Source organism: Urocitellus parryii, chromosome Y, assembly GCF_045843805.1.
Source record: "Urocitellus parryii isolate mUroPar1 chromosome Y, mUroPar1.hap1, whole genome shotgun sequence".
Taxonomy (NCBI): domain Eukaryota; kingdom Metazoa; phylum Chordata; class Mammalia; order Rodentia; family Sciuridae; genus Urocitellus; species Urocitellus parryii.
The window spans coordinates 2,370,723-2,388,677 of NC_135548.1; the positions used below are offsets into that span (position 1 = coordinate 2,370,723).

Genomic DNA, 17,955 nt, shown 5'->3' on the forward strand with positions numbered 1-17,955 from the left:
ACCGGGTAGTGAAGACGCAGAAGGTAGCAATACAGCGGGAAGGAATGGGCCCTCTGAGTTGCATTGATAGATGTTGCATTTCTTGAAATTGGTAGAGAAAAACTCAATCCCTTGCTCTATGAGTTTCTCCCAGGGGGTTGCTCTATCAAGATGCTGGAACTGACTGACTTAAAACAAGAATTTGTTGTAGACACAAACTTGAACCCCAAAGTTCAACCGACTGCTAAGACGACAGTTGCATCCAGATAGGGACTTCCGTTGGCTGACTCATTCTACCATGGAGTGACCTCAACCATGGTGTGTGAGTAGGGGAACCCTCCATCCGTTTAGGGGTGTGGACGGTATCAGGAGTTGGGGATCAGGAGCTGCTCGAGAATGTCCGTGGAGAGGCGCGGTGGAGCCCACACGTCCATCTCGAGCAGAGAGAGGGAGACAGAGGCATTTTGAAGACATGAAGCTTTGGGAGAATCCCTTGGAAAGATACAGACTGAGTTTGGCCGTTGGGAAGCACCAGCCCATAGTCGGAAACAGACTCAGGCTCGAGAGTTCTCAGGTGGCATTTTTACCAGGAATGCAGAGCGTAACAGAAGGGCTGAGCAGGGCAGGGATGGGAAACCACGAGTCTGTGACCAAAGCAAGGAACCTGCTAGAAAGTTCCCAGGATCAGAGATCGGTCACACGGGGAACCTGTTAATGCCTATGTAATAGGGACTCAGACTTGCAAGGAGTTCTCAGCTTAAAGGATGGAGCTGTGAAGAGCAGGATGCACAGAGTGTAGGTCTCCCAGGATTCTCCAGGAAGAGAGATGTGGGTGCCATTGTGGGTGCAGGTGGAAACAGAGAGGCTCATCTGGAAACCTCTGAAGTCCACCAAGCACTCTGGATGGGACCAAGCCAACTTTTTCCATGTGTCAAACACAGTTATGTGAAGACATTTTCAAGGGTGTAGCAGCTATCCGTTGCTGTGTAACAAAACAGTCTCAGCATTTTTAAAATAAAAGTTGAAGCTGGGCACGGTGGCACATGCCTCTAATTCCAGAGGTTCTGGAGGCTGAGGCAGGAGGATCAGGAGTTCAAAGCCAGCCTCAGCCAAAGGGAGGCCCTAAGCAACTCAGTGAGACCCTGTCTCTAAATAAAATACAAAATAGGGCTGGGGATGTGGCTCAGTGGTCGGGTGCCCCTGAGTTCAATCCCTGATACCACCTCCCAAAAAAGAAGCAAACTAGGTTCAACTCAGAAACAAAAATCAGGGCTCAGAATCATAACACTTCTTTTATTTCTATGCAAAAAAAAAAAAATGATTTTAAAAGAAAATGAAAGTTGGCCCAAGGCATAGCTAAGCAATTAACAGATGGAGTCTGGCCAGTGAGCTTTCCCCAAATTGCCGGATCTTTCCGTCACGATGAGAAATAAAGATGGAAAACAGCACAAAGACATTATTTCTTAACAGATGGCCCAGATTCTCACAACTTCCAATCGACGGTGTTGACAGGGAGGTCGGGGGGAAATGAGCAGTCACAGAAAATTGTTGTCTGACTGAGCTAGCTACTGAAAATAAATCCCACACAATCTGCAGTCTGGTTCAGATAGCGAACGCCTAAAAAATCCCTGCCTAAGTGCGTGTGTGCATGCAGAGGGAGGGAAGGGTGTGGACACATTGGGAGGAACGCTGCATATGTCCACGCAGACATGCACACAAGATCGCACAGACCAACACACACACAGAGACACGCTGCAGTGATAGGATTTGTGTGGGAAGATCAGCAAGGCACGTTATATAGGTAGTGGGCACATGAATAGCCCTCCAAATACGTCTGCATCCTAAATTTTTTTTCTATTTTTTTTTTTTCGTACTTTGGATTGAACTCAGGGGTGCTTTACCACTGAGCCACATCCCCAGACATTTTTATTTTTTATTTAGAAACAGGGTCTCGCTGAGTTGCTTAGGGGGTCTCGCTAATTTGCTGAGGCTGGCCTGGAACTTCAGATCCTCCTGCCTCAGCCTCCCGAGCCACTGGGATGACAGGCGTGCGCCGCCGCACCCAGCTGACGTCCTAGTTTCTAGAATTCACATGCACGCTAGCTTTCGTGGCCTGGAGGAATTAGAGTTGCTCCCTGGTTGGCTTTAAAATAAGAAAAGGTGCTGGATCCCGTGGGTGGGCCCAAAGCAACCAACCACAAGGTTCTTCTGGGATGGAAGAAGGAGGAAAAGAGATGGAGAGGATAAAGCCTTATCCTTTTCAAGGACCCAGCCCAACCGCCATGGTTCTCTTTGAAGATGTGGGGATGAGGGGCTGGAGGCAGGGACGAGGCTCGGGTGGACGTCAGAGGAGGTTAGAACACACATTCTCCCCTCTGACCCTGCAGAAGCAAGACAGCCCTGATGACACCTTCACTGCAGCCCGTGATGACCAGTATCAGACGGGAACCAGAAAGGTGAGCTCACAGAACTGCGTGGCTTCATGTCACCACGTTGGTGGCGATTTGTGACGGCCGTGTCCGGAAGCCCATGCTACTTCCTAATGGTGCCATTTCTTTGCTCCACGGTGCTCTTGTGGCTTCTGACCCCGGCTGTGGGGCTGGACTGTCCCCACCCCCAGGCAAGCAATGGACTCTGCAGCAGCCACCTGAGATGGGTCCTGTCATCCAATCAGTTCCGACACTCTCTACCTGGAGGTGCCATCAGGTGCCATCGGGTGCCAGGGCTGCACCCCAAGAGCCCATTGCAAACCCCAGGTTGTATTCCCAGAGCTCCTGGACCCATCCATCACCTGTAAATCAAGGTCTGATCGTCTGTCCAGGGAGCGGATGGCACTTTTTAGCAGTGTCACCCTGGGGGCCACGCCCTCAACTCCTGAGCCTTTGGGGACACTCCAGAGTCACACCACAAGACCTCTCCTGCTACTGTCTAGCTTTCTCTGACCCCATTTACGTCCTACCTGGGACTCCACAATTTTACTTTTCTAAGACCGATTTCTCTGCCGTCCACAGCTCTTTCTGGAATGGACTTCTTACCCCGTGGTGGACCGTCCTATCAGTGCCTAAAACGGAGGGAAAGAATGGTTTCCCACGAGCCACATTTCTCTGGCCAAGATGGCCCCCGAGAGTCTGCGCTGGCTCCCGTCAGATCCAGAACACCTTTGCAGACATGGGATTCCCCAGAATGAGCCTCCGATCCCTCAGGCTTTCTGAGCTTATTGGATCAAGGACACTGGCCGTCTGTGGATAAAGTTCATAGCCACGTCAAGCACCAACCAAGTGTTTCCTTGCTTTTAAAAAACATATACGGAGCAAGAAAAGGAAAAGTGGCCGAGTATTTTTCTGGAATGCCCATCGCTAGGTAGAAACAACGTGGAAGAAGGAGAGATCATGGAGAGCACCCATTTTTAGGTTAGTGGACAGTCCAGGCGAGTTGTAAGTGGAAAGTCTAGAGACTCCTTCTGACACGTGGACTTGGACTTTTTCAAAAGAAGTTGGGGAATGACTCAGAACTGGATTGGGTTCCAAGTGCCATTTTGAGTTTGCCCTGGGTGGCCCTAGGAGCTGACCGTGTCCACCAGGTCCTTTGTATGCAGGTCAGCCCACGCACTCCCGGAGGACTGGGCTTTCAGAATGAACTCCTCCTAGTGGGCACCCTGTCCCACCTACTGCCCCCGCCCCCAGGAGCCCCGTGCACAGCCCCGGGTGGGCAAACCCTTTAAGGACTGGACATTCTCCCTTATTCCAGAATTGCCCAGCCCCCAAGCCGAGCCTTTGTTTCCCGCGGCTCCCGTCTCCAGGGCTAAGAATCCTGGACAGACATCAAGTGAAGTCCCACGAGCCAAGTCCCCAATGTCCTGTGTGGCGGAGAGAAGACACAGCCCTGAATAGCAAAGAGCAGCCCCAGTGAGAGATTTCTTAAGGGGATCAAACGCACGTTTTTACAGCGATGGGGGAGTCAGCAGCTGGATGGATGCGGATGTTTGGGCTTTGGGTCTCTTTTGAGGAAGGTGGCATTGGACCCGATGATGAGAACACAGTCCCTGGGAGGGAACACAAAGGGAGGTGCACGTCTTCTCTTGTGCACACGGTGACAGTGCAATGGAGAGGGTCAGTCCTGCTGGCAGGTGGCAGAATTGGGCTGTGGGTACATCTCGGGAGCCTCTCGGAGCATGCCCAGGGCAAGGCTCTGGGAGGATGACGTAAGGGGGGCGGACACCAGCTCCCTGGCCTCTTCTCTCCAGCTTGGCATCGAAGGCTCAGCCGGCCATCGGAGGGGAAGGCGGGGTTGCAGGTGACCAGGACAGTGGGGAACATTGTGCACCCATGTCCTGGAAACGCTGGGCATCTTTAGCCAGCTGTTACCCTCAGCATGGCTCCGCCTGGGAGTTTAGTCCTGGAAACGACATTGGGAAATCCTAAATCATTGGGTGCCGTTCATATAGGAAAAAACAAGACATTAAATCACTCTCACATGGACAAAAACATCTGGTGTCTTCCATTGACTCCATCGGCTAATGTTCACTCATTAGCAGAAATATTGGGTTAGATCAAATCTACCAACCTCATCATTTTAATTTTATCCCAATAATCACATCAAACCTGCCAAAAGAATTTCTATTTAGTTTTTTTTTTTTTCTTAAAATCTCCATCCTAGACTTCCCAATTCACCATGCAGTTGGCTCTTTGACCTGCAGGGGTCAAACCCTGGCAGACCCCAGGGCGCTGAATCACTGTAAACAAAACCATATAAATGTAGCAGTTGCTGGGAAGTCCTTGGTAAGTCCTTAAAAGGTGCACACTAAAGTCTCCCAGGTGTACTCAGACCCTGAAAATGGAGGGAGCTCTCTGTGCACAACAATAAAAGCAATGACAGTTTTGTCCTGTTAGAGAGGTAAGGGAGGGCGGAGAAATCATAGCAAAAGTGTGCATAAAAATGGTAAAAGTTGTGCATTATCTATCAGGGTCCACGCCAGGGGTCCAGCCCATGAAGTGCAGCAGGGGAGCTATGCTGTGGCTCAATTGCAAGTCTTTCATTCTGCACCAAGAGTTTGGAAAAACCTCATGTGGCCGCTGCGTGGTTGAACCAATCGGAAACATCACATCAAAGCCTGCACCATCAAGATTCTGAGGGACTCAGTCAGGGGTGGATTCACAAACAAAGAACAACCCAGAACAAACAATAAGCTGCTTCCAAAATATCAATTCACCGTGACATTCCGCTTCCTCTCCATCTATACATAGATAATAGCTTAGTGTCATAGAGATGCATTGCAGTAGAGACTTAGATACATAGTATTCTATGCCTATATGCATCGTATTCATGTATACATACAAAGTGTTTCCTATTTATAATATTCAAAATATAGTTTTCCGTGCGCATGTGTGCATGGTATTTTGTGCATATATACATAGCATTCCGTACGTATAGGCATAGTATTTTCTACTGGCACACATACTTACGCAAATGTATCTGTGTGCTTATTTATGACAGTCTGGGTGCAAGTTCATCTTTGTGACTTGAGTTTGGGAGACAGCAGGCTTTCGGGAGGAAGGCTTTGGCGGTTTACAGAAGAACCGTGGAGCTAGGGGGTACGAGCGCGTTTTCGGATCCTGCCAATCACTAGCCACCTGACCTCGGGCAGTTGACTTCATCAAGCCTTGCCTCACCGTCCTTAGCTTGAACACATTGTCAGTCCCACAGGGCGTTTGAAGAAATAAGCAAAGGAAGACAAAATAACACACTGCCTTAGAAGGAGCCAGTCCTCGGTAAATGCGAGTCTGGAGGCTAATGCTAGCCTCTCCAGTAAAGTCTAACAGACCTCAAGGATGGTCTTTCGCTGCACCCAGCAGCTCAGCCCTTCCAGAAAGTCGTGAGGGATGTTTTGCATTATTTGGAATGAAATCCACTGCATGGGATCGGCTGCTGTGTGAGATGAGGAAGGAGATATCGAAGGGGAAAAGGTCAAGTCAGGATCTGCTTTGGATTGCAGGATGGTCTGGCATTCTGTACAATAACCGATCAATTCTAATTGGCCGTCTTTGACTGCCCTGAAATCACAACCAGCTGCCTTTGTTGTGAAAAGGCGAGGAAAAGAGCAATAATTTCTGCTAACATTCTAGAAAGAACCACAGTTATATTGGACGGACTCCATTATTTCCCACGATAAAATTCTCTATTGCACCCAAAGCAAGTTTGAACGGTGCCCATTCTATCTATCCCGGTACCTATGTGTACTTATTTGCTTCTATGCTCCTATCTGTATCTGCACTGTTATGTATCATTTAATCCAGAAAATAAAGTGGGGGAAAAGCCACCCCAGTGCAATGAAAATGTGAAGCTTCAATATGACTTTTTTTTTGCGTCTCCAGTTCAGCAAGTAGGGACATAGCTAACACTGGTCATTCTGTACCTCCTCAAGGTCTGAGGAGTGGTCTGCAGCTCTGGGCACATATGAGAATCATCCGGGGACATTTTAAAATGGCATTGATGTGCACGGTTCACTCCTGACCTGAAGGTGCCGGAGGACACGGGTCTCCTTAAAAACCCCCTTGAGGTTTAAAAACCCCCTTAAAAACCCCCTTGAGGGTTCTCGTAGGCAGCGGGTCAGGCTAATCATCAGAGCCCATTGTTCCAAACTCAACCTTTAAGCCTTGCGTGAATCTGAAACTTGCTTCTGTTTCCTACTCTAGGCGATGTTTAGTTTTCTAAACAATAATGAATTTCAATGTCCTTTTATTTCTTCAGATCCACTCTAGACCATAAATGTGCAACCCAATTCCTCTCAGGGAAATGATCTTTTTTTTCAAATCTATACGTTTTACTTGCCCATAAATTTAGTTTCATTGGATGCATAGATTTTTTTTTTCTAGACAGACTTGTTAAGCATTCAGCCATTTTTTAAAACAATCCATTGATGGAAATTCAAGATAAAATCAGATACGCTTTGAGTTGATCGTTTTTACCGTGTTAAAGTTAAAATTCATATAAAGTAAATTACATTCTGCTTTAGAGGAACGTGAAAAAAGGAAATATTTCCTCAAGCTAAGTTACTTAGGGAATTGCATGTGTTTTAGATGTTCATCTGCTTAAAACACATTGGCTTGTACACATGTGATAAAACTTGCAAAGAATTAAATACACACAAAACCCCACATGTACACCTTAGCCTGCGTGCGTACGATATATGGTGTGTATCAGCATCAGTTTCCTGGTTGTGATATTGTGCTATGATTTTGGAAGATATCACATTACGGGAAACTCGATGAGGGGTGAGAGGAATAATCTCATGATTCAGCCAGGCTTGGTGGCCCATGCCTATAATCCCAGCAAATCCAGAGGCTGAGGAAGGAGGCTCACAAGTTTGAGGCCAGCCTCAATAGCTTAGTGAGGACATAAGCCACTTAGTGAGACTTTGTCTCAAAATTTTAAAAAAAGCAAAAATGGGCTGGGGATGTGGCTCAGTGGTAAAGCACCTGTGAGTTCAATGCTCAGTAGCAAAAATAAAAAAGAAAAAAAAAGTTCAAGGTAGAGAAGAAATGGGTACCTACCCTGTGTCCCAATTCCTATTTTCAAATTTCAGTTCTGTCACCCCTAAATCTACTTTTCCTTTAACAACAAGGTCCATCAATCACAAATCAGTAAACATTCTCCAACTTATAATAATCTTATAAAATAGTGATTTTATATTATAATCTTATAATATACTTATAATATCGACGAGTTACTAAACAGAATGCACATTGAGTACCGAAGACGCCCTCCACCCATGTTGGCATTGGGGAATTAGGTGGTATTACTAACATCACTTTGAACGGAGGTGAGCTTCACACAATGTGAAATGAACCTTTACGAAAAGCACAATTCAGTGGTGTTTCGTACATTTTCAATGGTTTACCATCACGGCTTCTGTCTGGTTCCAAAACATTTCCATCAACCACAAAGTACTTTCTGCTCCTCCGGATTGACCATCCTGCATCCTTCCCCCACACCTATTCTTGTCCTGTGTAGCCTTCCGAACCTGAATTCCCGGTGGTGCCACAAACTTCGTCAAGCTGTACTTAGGTAGGGGAGATTTTAGGCCTTCCATATTTGATGGAGTAGTAAAAAGAGACATTTGAATAGATGCTACGAGTACCGCATAGATCCTCAACACATCCAGGCAGGGAAAAGCAACTTAAAACTGCAGACTCCAGTTTCACTACAGATTAGGAGTTGCAATTTTCAATACGGTGAAAAGACCCTGAGGTGTTGATTGCCAAACTCCAAAATATACTCGTTAAACTGAAGTTCTGTCCTGTTCACACTGAGCAGACGCCAAATTCCATTCATACTTTCGGGGAGACTTAGATGTTTTGAAACTCTCATAGGACACTGGTGATTTTTCTTCTTAAATTAAAGACAAGAGAGAAGAGCAGAGAGAGAGAGAGAGAGAGAGAGAGAGAGAGAGAGAGAGAGAGATTTCTTTAAGAAATGAATGGATCAAATCCCCAGACGGGTTTAAAGATGCTTTATTACTGAATCAGTATGTACACAAACTCTAACGGGGAAATCACGCGTGTCATGGAATATCAGGCTATGTACAGTACTTTCTTGATGTTTTTACAAAACGTTTTTTACAAGATTACTTCTCTCTAAATAACACGACAGACATACACAGAAATCCGACTGTTTTTTTTATTACACACATAAATAAATACTGACTTTCAATGACCGCGAGGAGCCACATGACTTCTACAGACCGTTTGGGTGAGAGGGTGACAGCTCTGTTATCTGCAAACTACGATAGAATTAAAGAAGAGGGAAAAAATGATAACTTTATAGAGAACTCAGTTAATCACTCTATAAACTGTATAAGTTGCTAAAATATTCAGCAGAGGTAAGACAAGTCAGGAGGGTCCAAGCCTTACAGGAAACCGACCGTGGTCATGCAAAATCACAGGTGAGAGTGCACATCTTCATGGATTCCTTTACATTTCAAGATGAAGTTTCAGGTACATGCAGATGCTTAGCCTTGATGCTCTGGGTATGGTGTAAATCTTCATTTATTAAGATTTAGAGTTATTTGCAATTATGGGGGATGTGTGGATTTGAAACACGGTGGACCCAGTGTAATAAAGGATATAAATAAGTCAGTATTGTACATGGCATTTGCTGATACATTGGGCAAGATTAACGTGTGCTCTTGCATGATACAGACACAAGCTGAAATTCAGTCTGGAAACTACATTTTGCACTGGATGTAGGAGCAAAATTAGAGTCTATTCATTTCTTGGCTAACCCATAGCTCCTGGGGCTTTTCTCCTGCAAACGATTAGGTTTCTTGTCAAGGGCAAATTCTCATCTTTTCAGTAAACATCACTCTCTAGCACCAGTTCTCAGTGGGGTCTTCTCGTGCCCCCGGGGACGGGTAAACACCCTGCCATGCATAGCTCCCTACAGCAAAGACCTCTGCAGGCTCAATTTAAAAGTGCTACATTTGAGAAATCCTGATTGAGTCAGTTCACGTGGGTGTCGGGCAGCAGGGAATTTCTAGGATTTGGGTGTGTTTTTAATCTGAAAGTATTACTTGATAAACATTTCAAAAATACCTGTCATAAACTTTATTCTCTTTCATATGTCCCATGCCGTGTCGAGCTATTTAAAGGACACATGGTAGTTTGTAAAAATCCGTTCCATGAAATTCCACTTAGAAAAAGATGTGAGCACAGAAAAATTCATCACTAAGGAGTGAATCTTATCAGTGAAAATAATGTAGATGGCTGTTGCATATATCGAATTAACCATCTGTATCTGGTGGGGGGATATTATTGATGAACTCTATTTTTTTAATCATTGGATCTACTTTTCTCATTGGAGAGCAATGCATCTAATTTCAATAAAACACACTCAAAAATGACGAACTAAAATGGTCTCTTATTTTGGAAAAAAAACGAACAGATTTTTGTCACTTTTATTAGGGCACTCACATTTCTAAAATTCAAAAGAAACTTAACGATGTTTGATGATTTGATTATTACTGGGGATTACTAAAATTCAAAAAAAGAAGCATATTTCTTTTACGACTTCATTAATAGTGTTTTCCTTCCAGTAACACTATTAAAATTTACATTTTTGAGTACCATAACAAAATTAGACACTCATAAAAGCTGTTTTGGATTTCTTAAGGATGATGTCAGTTTCAGATTCGTCATCTGAACTGAACATATATTTGCTCGAGGTCTCCTCCCCAGACAAAAGAAGCACGATTAAATTTTATAGCATTAAATTTACATAATAATTTAATAATAATTTTGTATCTATGCATATACTCCTGCATTTTTAACTCTACAAAAGTACAAAACTCTGCTGGCATACATATTTTGCCTTCTTTTGTGACAGATTTAGGTAAAAGACATGCACGTGGCCAATCGTCAACGGTTTCAGTGTTTTTGAAATTTTAAGAGATTGAAATTCAGATGGTGGTAATGACCCCAGAATCCATCCTAGTTGGGGATAGCGAATGCATGCTCTCTGGTTATTTTCCTGTAGGGGTAAGTACCTGGGTAATTTCGTACAGGAGTACATCGCCCCATGGATATATGTACAGACATAGATGAGCACACACACACTGGTGCTGCATAGACGCACATCTATGCATATTTTAAACCACGTATGTGCGTGTTCCCTCAACTCAAACAGTCCTGTCTTTTAGGTCGCCCCCTCTGCCCTCCGAAACTCTGCACCGCCATGATCCTGATGACGTCTCTCTTGACTTGAGCTCATTGTACTTGGGGACGGTCTGGAATCGAGTGAATTTTCCAATCAAAAAGATTTAATCGATTTGAAAAAAGTAAAGGTTAGTAAAAGGGAAATAATCATCCTTTTGTTCTAATCCGTCAAAGACTTATTTATTTATTTATCTTTTACTTCATGGAGAATATTCTCACGTGCAAATTAGCTCCCTTGGATTCAGAAAAGACACAAACTCGGTAAAGGTCTTTCAAAAATGCTCACGAGTTCAGATCTTTTCATTTGAAGCAAGACGTTTTTTTAATTTCTTGACAGTGAAACAAAGCAAATTAATGGTTGTTTTCTGCACTAACAAAATAAATAAGTTAACCCATCAGGAAAATCTCCCACGTTGGGCGAACTGCTAAAAGGTGTCCTCGAAAAAGAATTTTCATTAGTTCCAAGGCAAAAAAAAATCTAGGAAGCCTCTTCATTCATTGAGTCCCTCTGGTTTGTGGTGTCTGGTTAATAATAAGTTACAGACTGGATCGTCAGCATTCTTTGTGTAAAAAGAAACCCGATATGCTTCATGCGGGACCATTTTTAGATTCCAATTTAGGAGTATAATTCAGACTACAAAGTCTGTGAGTTAAAAACCACCCATCCATGATTTAAAAAAAAAAAAAGGCTCTTATGGAAGACTGGAGACGTCAGGCCCAAAGGCTTGTAAATCAAAAACAATGATTTAATCAAGTCTGATGGGTGGATTCAAGGTATGTGGGATATGCCTGTGAACTGGGTCCTGGTCCCAGTCCTCAGCTTGGATATTGTACTGTTCCAAATTCAGGGAGAGCTCGATTCTGCAAACCGTCCATCGAGGTGAGCAAAACCGTCGACAAAACTGAAATCCAGGGTTGACTGGACCTGGTCTGGTTTTCGGAGGGATCTCTTGTCCGTCCTGGGGACGGACTGCGATGTTCCAGGAGCAGCTGGGGCTAGCAGAGGTGCACAGAATTGTCCGGGAGAGGAAGGTCTCGCAGAAGTACCTGCCGCTTCTTTGGGGGCGGGTGGAGGGGGACGTGGCCGTGTCCCCGGTCCCTCCAAGCCTTGGAGCAGTTCAGTACCTTTCTGGAGAAGGCTTGTAATGATGCAGGTGACGGTGTTTCAGGTGGAGTCCTAGAAGTGACAAAGCCTCTCAGTCACATTGCCCCACACATAGTGAATAGTAGTGCAGACCCAGGGACTCGACAGGATGCGTGTGGACTGCAGCTAGCGCTCGCTGCCTCTTTCCTATTGCAACCCCGAGGGCCCAGACACACCTTCGCTCATTCTCTTCTCTGTCTTGCCCCAATTTTCCCTTCCTCTTTCCTTGTGCCCACCCCAAACCGTAAAAATGACCAAGAGAGAAGCTCCTAGCGCTTCATGCAAATCATCATCTGCTTTATTATTTCCTCCAAACACCATTTTAAAAAGGAACACGTGATTTTGGTAGACAGAATTTCAAAGGAGCTTTGGAGGAACATGTTCTTCAACCGCGTCACAAATGCAAAGAAAGGGCTCGCAGTCGCTCTCATGGAGACAGTTTTTGTTTCTCTGCAAACTACAAAGCAAACCAGGTCGTAGAGGCAAATGCCATCCACTGTTTGGAAAAAATCAGAGTTCAAGTTCAAAGGCAGGATCAGCAATTTAGAGAGACCCTAAGCAGCTTAGCGAGACCCTTGTCTCTAGATTAAAAATAGAAAGGGCTGCGCAAGTGGCTCCGGGGTTTAGCGGCTCCTGGTTCGATCTCCAGTTCCAAAAAAAAAAAAAAAAGATGGATCTCAATTTTCTTCTCCATACACAAATCTTTAAAAATTGGCTTTTGAATTTAAGCAATGAAACTTTAATGAACTCCATGATATAAACATCATCAAGAGGCTATTCATTGGGGAAGAGTAGGTGAACGTATTTTTCATCAATTTTACTTAATTTGACTCTAAATAGAGTAGATACATGGGTGTACCATAGGAAAACTCCTGCCATATACAATCGTCAAATCTCTCATAAAAAATGAGCATCTTCGCAAAAATCAGTTCTTGTGCTTTAATCTATGAAAATCTTGGTTTTGCCTGGTGAGGTGGCACACACCCGTCTTCCCCGCGGCTCAGGAGGAAGTTCAAACCCAAGCCTAGCAACTTAGTGAGGCCCTAAGCACCTCCGTGAGACCCTATCTCTAAATAAAAAACTTCAAAAGGGCTGGAGATGTGGCTCCGTGGTGAAGCACCCCCCAGATTCCATCCCTGGTACCCAAAAATAGCCATAATAAAAATAAGATAAATTCTCAGAAATATCTTTAAAATTTTTAAACTTAAAAAAAACTTCAAAGTGATATGAAACGCTAGGCTTTTTCCCACGTGTCCTTGTGGATGAGGAGACAAGGAAAATGCATCATGTAGAAAATAAAATGGGAGGAAGGAAGGAAGGAAGAACCTAGAAGGAGTCAGGCAGGATCAAGAGGCATGCAACGCACTCAGCACCCGCCACACACTTTTCACTAAAGCGAATCCAGTAAAGAGAATCAGGCGGGGACCAACTTGTTCCAGATAAGGACAATTCCTGCGTCCCAGACGTGCATACTCACTGAGGCCTGGTTCTCACTGTGCACCAACGTCTTTGCCCGCCCCCGGGCACCTGGCCCCCCGGAGTCTACTCACTGTGGGCAGCCGAGGGCGGCAGACCTGGGGTGCGGAAGGTCTTGATGGTGGCGGGCCCTTCTCCTCCGGTGGTCAGCACTTGGACTTCCAGCCGGTAAAGGGTGGATGGCCTCAGGTTGGGCACCGTGAGCACGTGATGGTCCTGCAGAGGGACATGAGACAGAGGCTCATCAGTGACCTGGGGGCACACAGTCCGTGGGGACCAGGGTCTCATGCATGTGCATGGCTGGCTTGTGCAAGCCACAGCTCAGTCTGGACCAGGCTTCTCCTCATTTTCTGGACCTCTCTCTGTGGTTTCTTAGCCCCTGACTCCATGTCTGGCAGCCGAGAGAGACCCTTGGCAGAGTTCAAGTGTGCCCAGAGGCCAGTTCTCGGCGGCTCCTCTTGTGATGTGAATTCTCCATGATCCAAATGTCGGCCAGGGTGCCAACGAGTCTCCCCACCACACAATCCACCCGCCAATGCCCGGACCCGAGTCCAGCGGCGGACATTCATGAAATCACGACGTTCCCGTGTCCACGGACCCTCTCCTTCCGGGATCGTTAAGGTGTTTTTTTGTTTCTTTTGAATTTTGGAGCAAGATTTGGATATTCTAAGAAGGTTTTCAGACAGAATAAAAAAAAAAAAAAAAGCCAGCACATGATTTTTTTTTTTTTTTCTTCCCAAGCCAAGGAATTAAGTGGCTTGGAAGAGTGTCCAGCTAATTAGGGGCTGTCACCAAATTTGAATGGCGGGGGGGAAGGAAAGACAAACAACAAACTTCTTTGAGCTATTTTTTTCCCCCAATTCAGCACTTCACACAGGGCCTGTCCACTTGGACCAGAGGGACACAGGGTGACCAAAGACGGAGGGAAATGGCTGGGTTTGCTTTAGACAGAGGCGGGGTAAGGCCTGTGGAAGGTGGCCCTAACAAAGAGTGGGTGACGGCAGCATCGGCCAGTTCTTAACTCTTGGGATCCTTGTGACAACGAGATCTAGCGCTCGGGGACAGGTGCAGAAACGGGAGTCCAGGTCACGGCGGGCAGCACAACCCACCGAAGCTACTCCAAGTGGCCACGGGAAGCGAGCCTGGGACACCCACATCGGGGGTCTGGGGACCGAGGGACACCTACTGAGGGCAGGATCTGGGACTGGGAGATGATGCTGTTGGGAAGACTGTTCTGCCGGCTCTCCGTGGTGACCTCGGCCCACGTCACTTGGAACCCGGTCATGGGCTGGTAGAGGTGGGCCTTGGTCATCTTCCAGGAAAAGTGGCCAGTGATGTTGACGTCCTGGACGACGAAGGAGGCAGAAAGGTTCTCTGGCTTGGCCAGGACTTTGGACCCAACGGGACCTGTGGGAGGCAAAGCCAGGAGGTCAGGAGAGCGTCCCCAAGGGGCTGGTGGCTGTGTTTCTCATGCAGAAAAACAGACTCAGAGCGACCGCAGGCAGCCGCTCTGCAAGGAGGAACATTCTCAAAAGGGTCACGGACCACCAGGGACCTGGACGGGCAACAAGCTCTTCCTACCTGTGTCACCGGGACAATTAACGTGCTTGTGGCTTTTCCCCTTCAGGGCGGAGCACGGTGGGGTCGAGAAGAGAATGGTCTCTGCCTTCGAGTGGCTCTTGGGCCGGAGAGGTTGGACGCTCACCTTATATTTGCAGGAAAAGGACAGGTCCTGAAGGATGATGTGATTTTCCTGGAACAAGAGAAAGAGAGGCAGAAGGATGAATGATAAGTCCTCGGGAGGCTGAGGCAGGAGGATCGTGAGCTCAAAGCCAGCCTCAGCCAAAGTGAGGCCCTGAGCAACTCAGGGAGACCCCGTCTCTCAATAAAATACAAAATACAACCTGTCACATGCACAAACCAAATGCATCCCCAAACTCCACAGAGCCGATGAGTACAGTCGTCTCCTTACGTGGGTCACGGCAGATGAGGTCTCCGATCCGGCCGTTCTGTTGTGGGCACACACCTCTGGAAACCACTGCACGTGGTATCTGTTGATGCTGGGATCTGTGGTGTCAAAACACACAAAGGAAACAGCCTGGTAGTCACGTTCCGCGTGTGTGAGTCAGCGTGCCATGACTGTCACAAATACCTGACAGAATCAACTTATAGAGAGAAAAGGTTCATTTTGGCTTCGGGGTTCAAGGTCACCCTTGGGCAGACACATGGCTTTCAAGCATCCGAGAAAGCAGCACACCATGGTGGGGACAACAGGCTGAGCCAACCTGCTCCCCGCATGGTCAGGGAGTGAAAAGAGAAAGAGGGGAAGAGGCCAAGGTCCCACAGATTCCTTGGGGACATGTCCCCAACAACCAAAAGACCTCCCACTAGGCCCCACCTCTTACAAAGGCTCCGTCACCTCCCAGCCAAGTTGGGGACCAAACCTTCAACACATGGGGGACATTCCAGGTCCCAGCTAGAGTACCATGTAGCCTGATGTTCTTAAAACTGAGAGAAGAGAGTCGGGCGCGGTGGCACACGCCTGTCATCCCAGCAGCTCAGGAGGCTGAGGCAGGAGGATCACGAGTTCAAAGCCAGCCTCCGCCAAAGGGAGGCCCTAAGCCACTCAGGGAGACCCTGTCTCTCAATCAAATACAAAATAGGGCTGGGGACGGGGCTCAGGGGTCGAGTGACATTGAGTTCAAAAGGAAATGGCTTACAAAGGGGCTCTCATGCTTACATGGCAGACATCAAGGCCCATTAAAAAAAAAAAAAAAAGAATTCTGCATTATACCTAAGGACGAAGTCAATCCATGAGTAATGGACCACATACAAAGGGCTGCCCTCCTGCATCCTGCAAATGGACGGAACTAGGCTAATAATGAACAAAATACACCAATAAAAGTTTGGAAGGCTGGGGCCGGAGGATCGTGAGTTCAAAGCCAGCCTCCGTAACTCAGCAAGATGCTGTCTCTAAATAAAATATAAAAAAGAGCTGGGGATGAGGCTCAGTGGTTAAGTACCCCTGGGTTCAATCCCTGGTACCAAAAAAAAAAAAAAAAAAAAGATATGTGTTAAGTTAGAAGATCATAAGTCTACAGATAATTACAGACCCTGGGGCGGTAGGGCATATTGACCACAGGCTAGCACTTTACATATGGTGGCTCACACTGGAGCAAGGAATGGGGACACCCACACTCCGTGTCCCTGACTCTGCACACTTGATCTCTGCCCCTCAGTCACCCACACTGCGCCCAGGTTGCAGGAGATCACCTTGAGCACAACGCGGGTGTCGGGAAACTAGCCCCCCAAACTCACTGAGCCTCTGCACGGCTGGAAGGGCTCAAATCAAGGTGCTGGACAGCTGGTTCCTCCCGAGGTTCCAGGGGAGAATGAGTCTTCATGTCTTCTCGAGTTTCCGGAGGGTTACGGTGACCTTCCTCCATCTTTAAGTCACTGAATGGCTTTCCTTAGATTTCAGAAGAGGGATAGTAGACCACTTGGCCTTCCAGGTCTCGCCTCGTGACATTCACGGCTGCCTCAGCATGGCCCTCTCATGTCGCGTCCCCTCAGGTTGTCGGGTGGTTTGTTCCTGGGATGACTGGACTCATCCTGAGACCCCATTTAGCTACAGCGGCATGAACTCCAAGATGGCGCCCACTTGATGTCACTTTTGGGTGCCCAAAGATGAGCACCGTACAAGATAGGGATATACTCAGCAAACATTTATCAAATGATAAGCGAATGAGTGCTCATTCACTTATAATCTAACACAGGAAAGAAAAACAGTGTGCTCGAGGACACCACATTGCACTAGGGAGGTGGAAGCAATCTAGGAACAGGAAATGTGAAATAAGCTCAGATTTTAAATGTCCTCAATAATTTTATTTTTAATTTTTTAAAAAAATTTTAATTTGGGTACTGAGGATTAAATCCAGGGGTGCTTAACCACTGAGCCACATTCCCAGCCCGTTTTTATTTTCAGTTTTGAGATAGGGTTTTGCTAAGTTGCTTAGGGGCCTGCTAAGTGGATGAGGCTGGTCTTGAACTTGTGATCCTCCTGCCTCAGCCTCCTGAGTCACTGGGATTCTAGGTGTGTGCCCCCCGGCCCAGCCTCCTCCATGATTTCAAATGGTGCTCCAAAAGGCCAATTGGAGGAGATTTCTTTTAAAAAGACAAACCAGGGTCAGTCTTTGAAGCTCTGTGGAAGAGGACTTGCCTAGGATGTGGGAGGCCCTGGTTTCATAGGCCAATACCACAAAAAATAGATAACTCCATGAAATAAAAAAACAAGAGGCAAACTGCAACGCTCACACTTGCTTATGTTTTTTGAGCTGAATTAAAAAGAATCCGTTTGGAGACCCTCACTCCTGCAACAGTCATTTACAGAAAATGTCTCTACCTTCCTCTTCCAAGTTATTGAGATCTTAAGAGCTCACACTTTAGATTTGAGTGCAGAGCTTGACCTGTACCCAGAATATTAAACGCCGCAACATTGTTCAAGCAAACAATGAGTAGGAAACATTGGGAAAAAATAGCAATAGATTGGTAAAAAGTAATACAAATGAAAAGAATATAACAGTTGTTATAAAAAGTAAAAAGCAATACAAATGAAAAGAGTATAACAGTTGTATGTAAATAGTTTTT

The 17,955-nt window shown here is 46.2% G+C and overlaps 1 protein-coding gene across 1 annotated transcript in view; it reads right to left on the reverse strand.

The window, feature by feature from the left end:
- Window positions 1–11,502: 11,502 nt before the first annotated feature.
- Window positions 11,503–17,955, reverse strand: part of LOC113198420 (anosmin-1) — a 118,625-nt gene continuing 112,172 nt past the window's right edge. The window contains exons 10-14 of the mRNA XM_077794204.1: window positions 15,281–15,375; window positions 14,890–15,061; window positions 14,495–14,715; window positions 13,383–13,524; window positions 11,503–11,865 (exon numbers count right to left, since the gene is read on the reverse strand). Coding sequence (XP_077650330.1) covers window positions 11,807–11,865; window positions 13,383–13,524; window positions 14,495–14,715; window positions 14,890–15,061; window positions 15,281–15,375 — 689 coding nt within the window. The 3' untranslated portion in view covers window positions 11,503–11,806. The remainder of the gene's footprint in view (window positions 11,866–13,382; window positions 13,525–14,494; window positions 14,716–14,889; window positions 15,062–15,280; window positions 15,376–17,955) is intronic.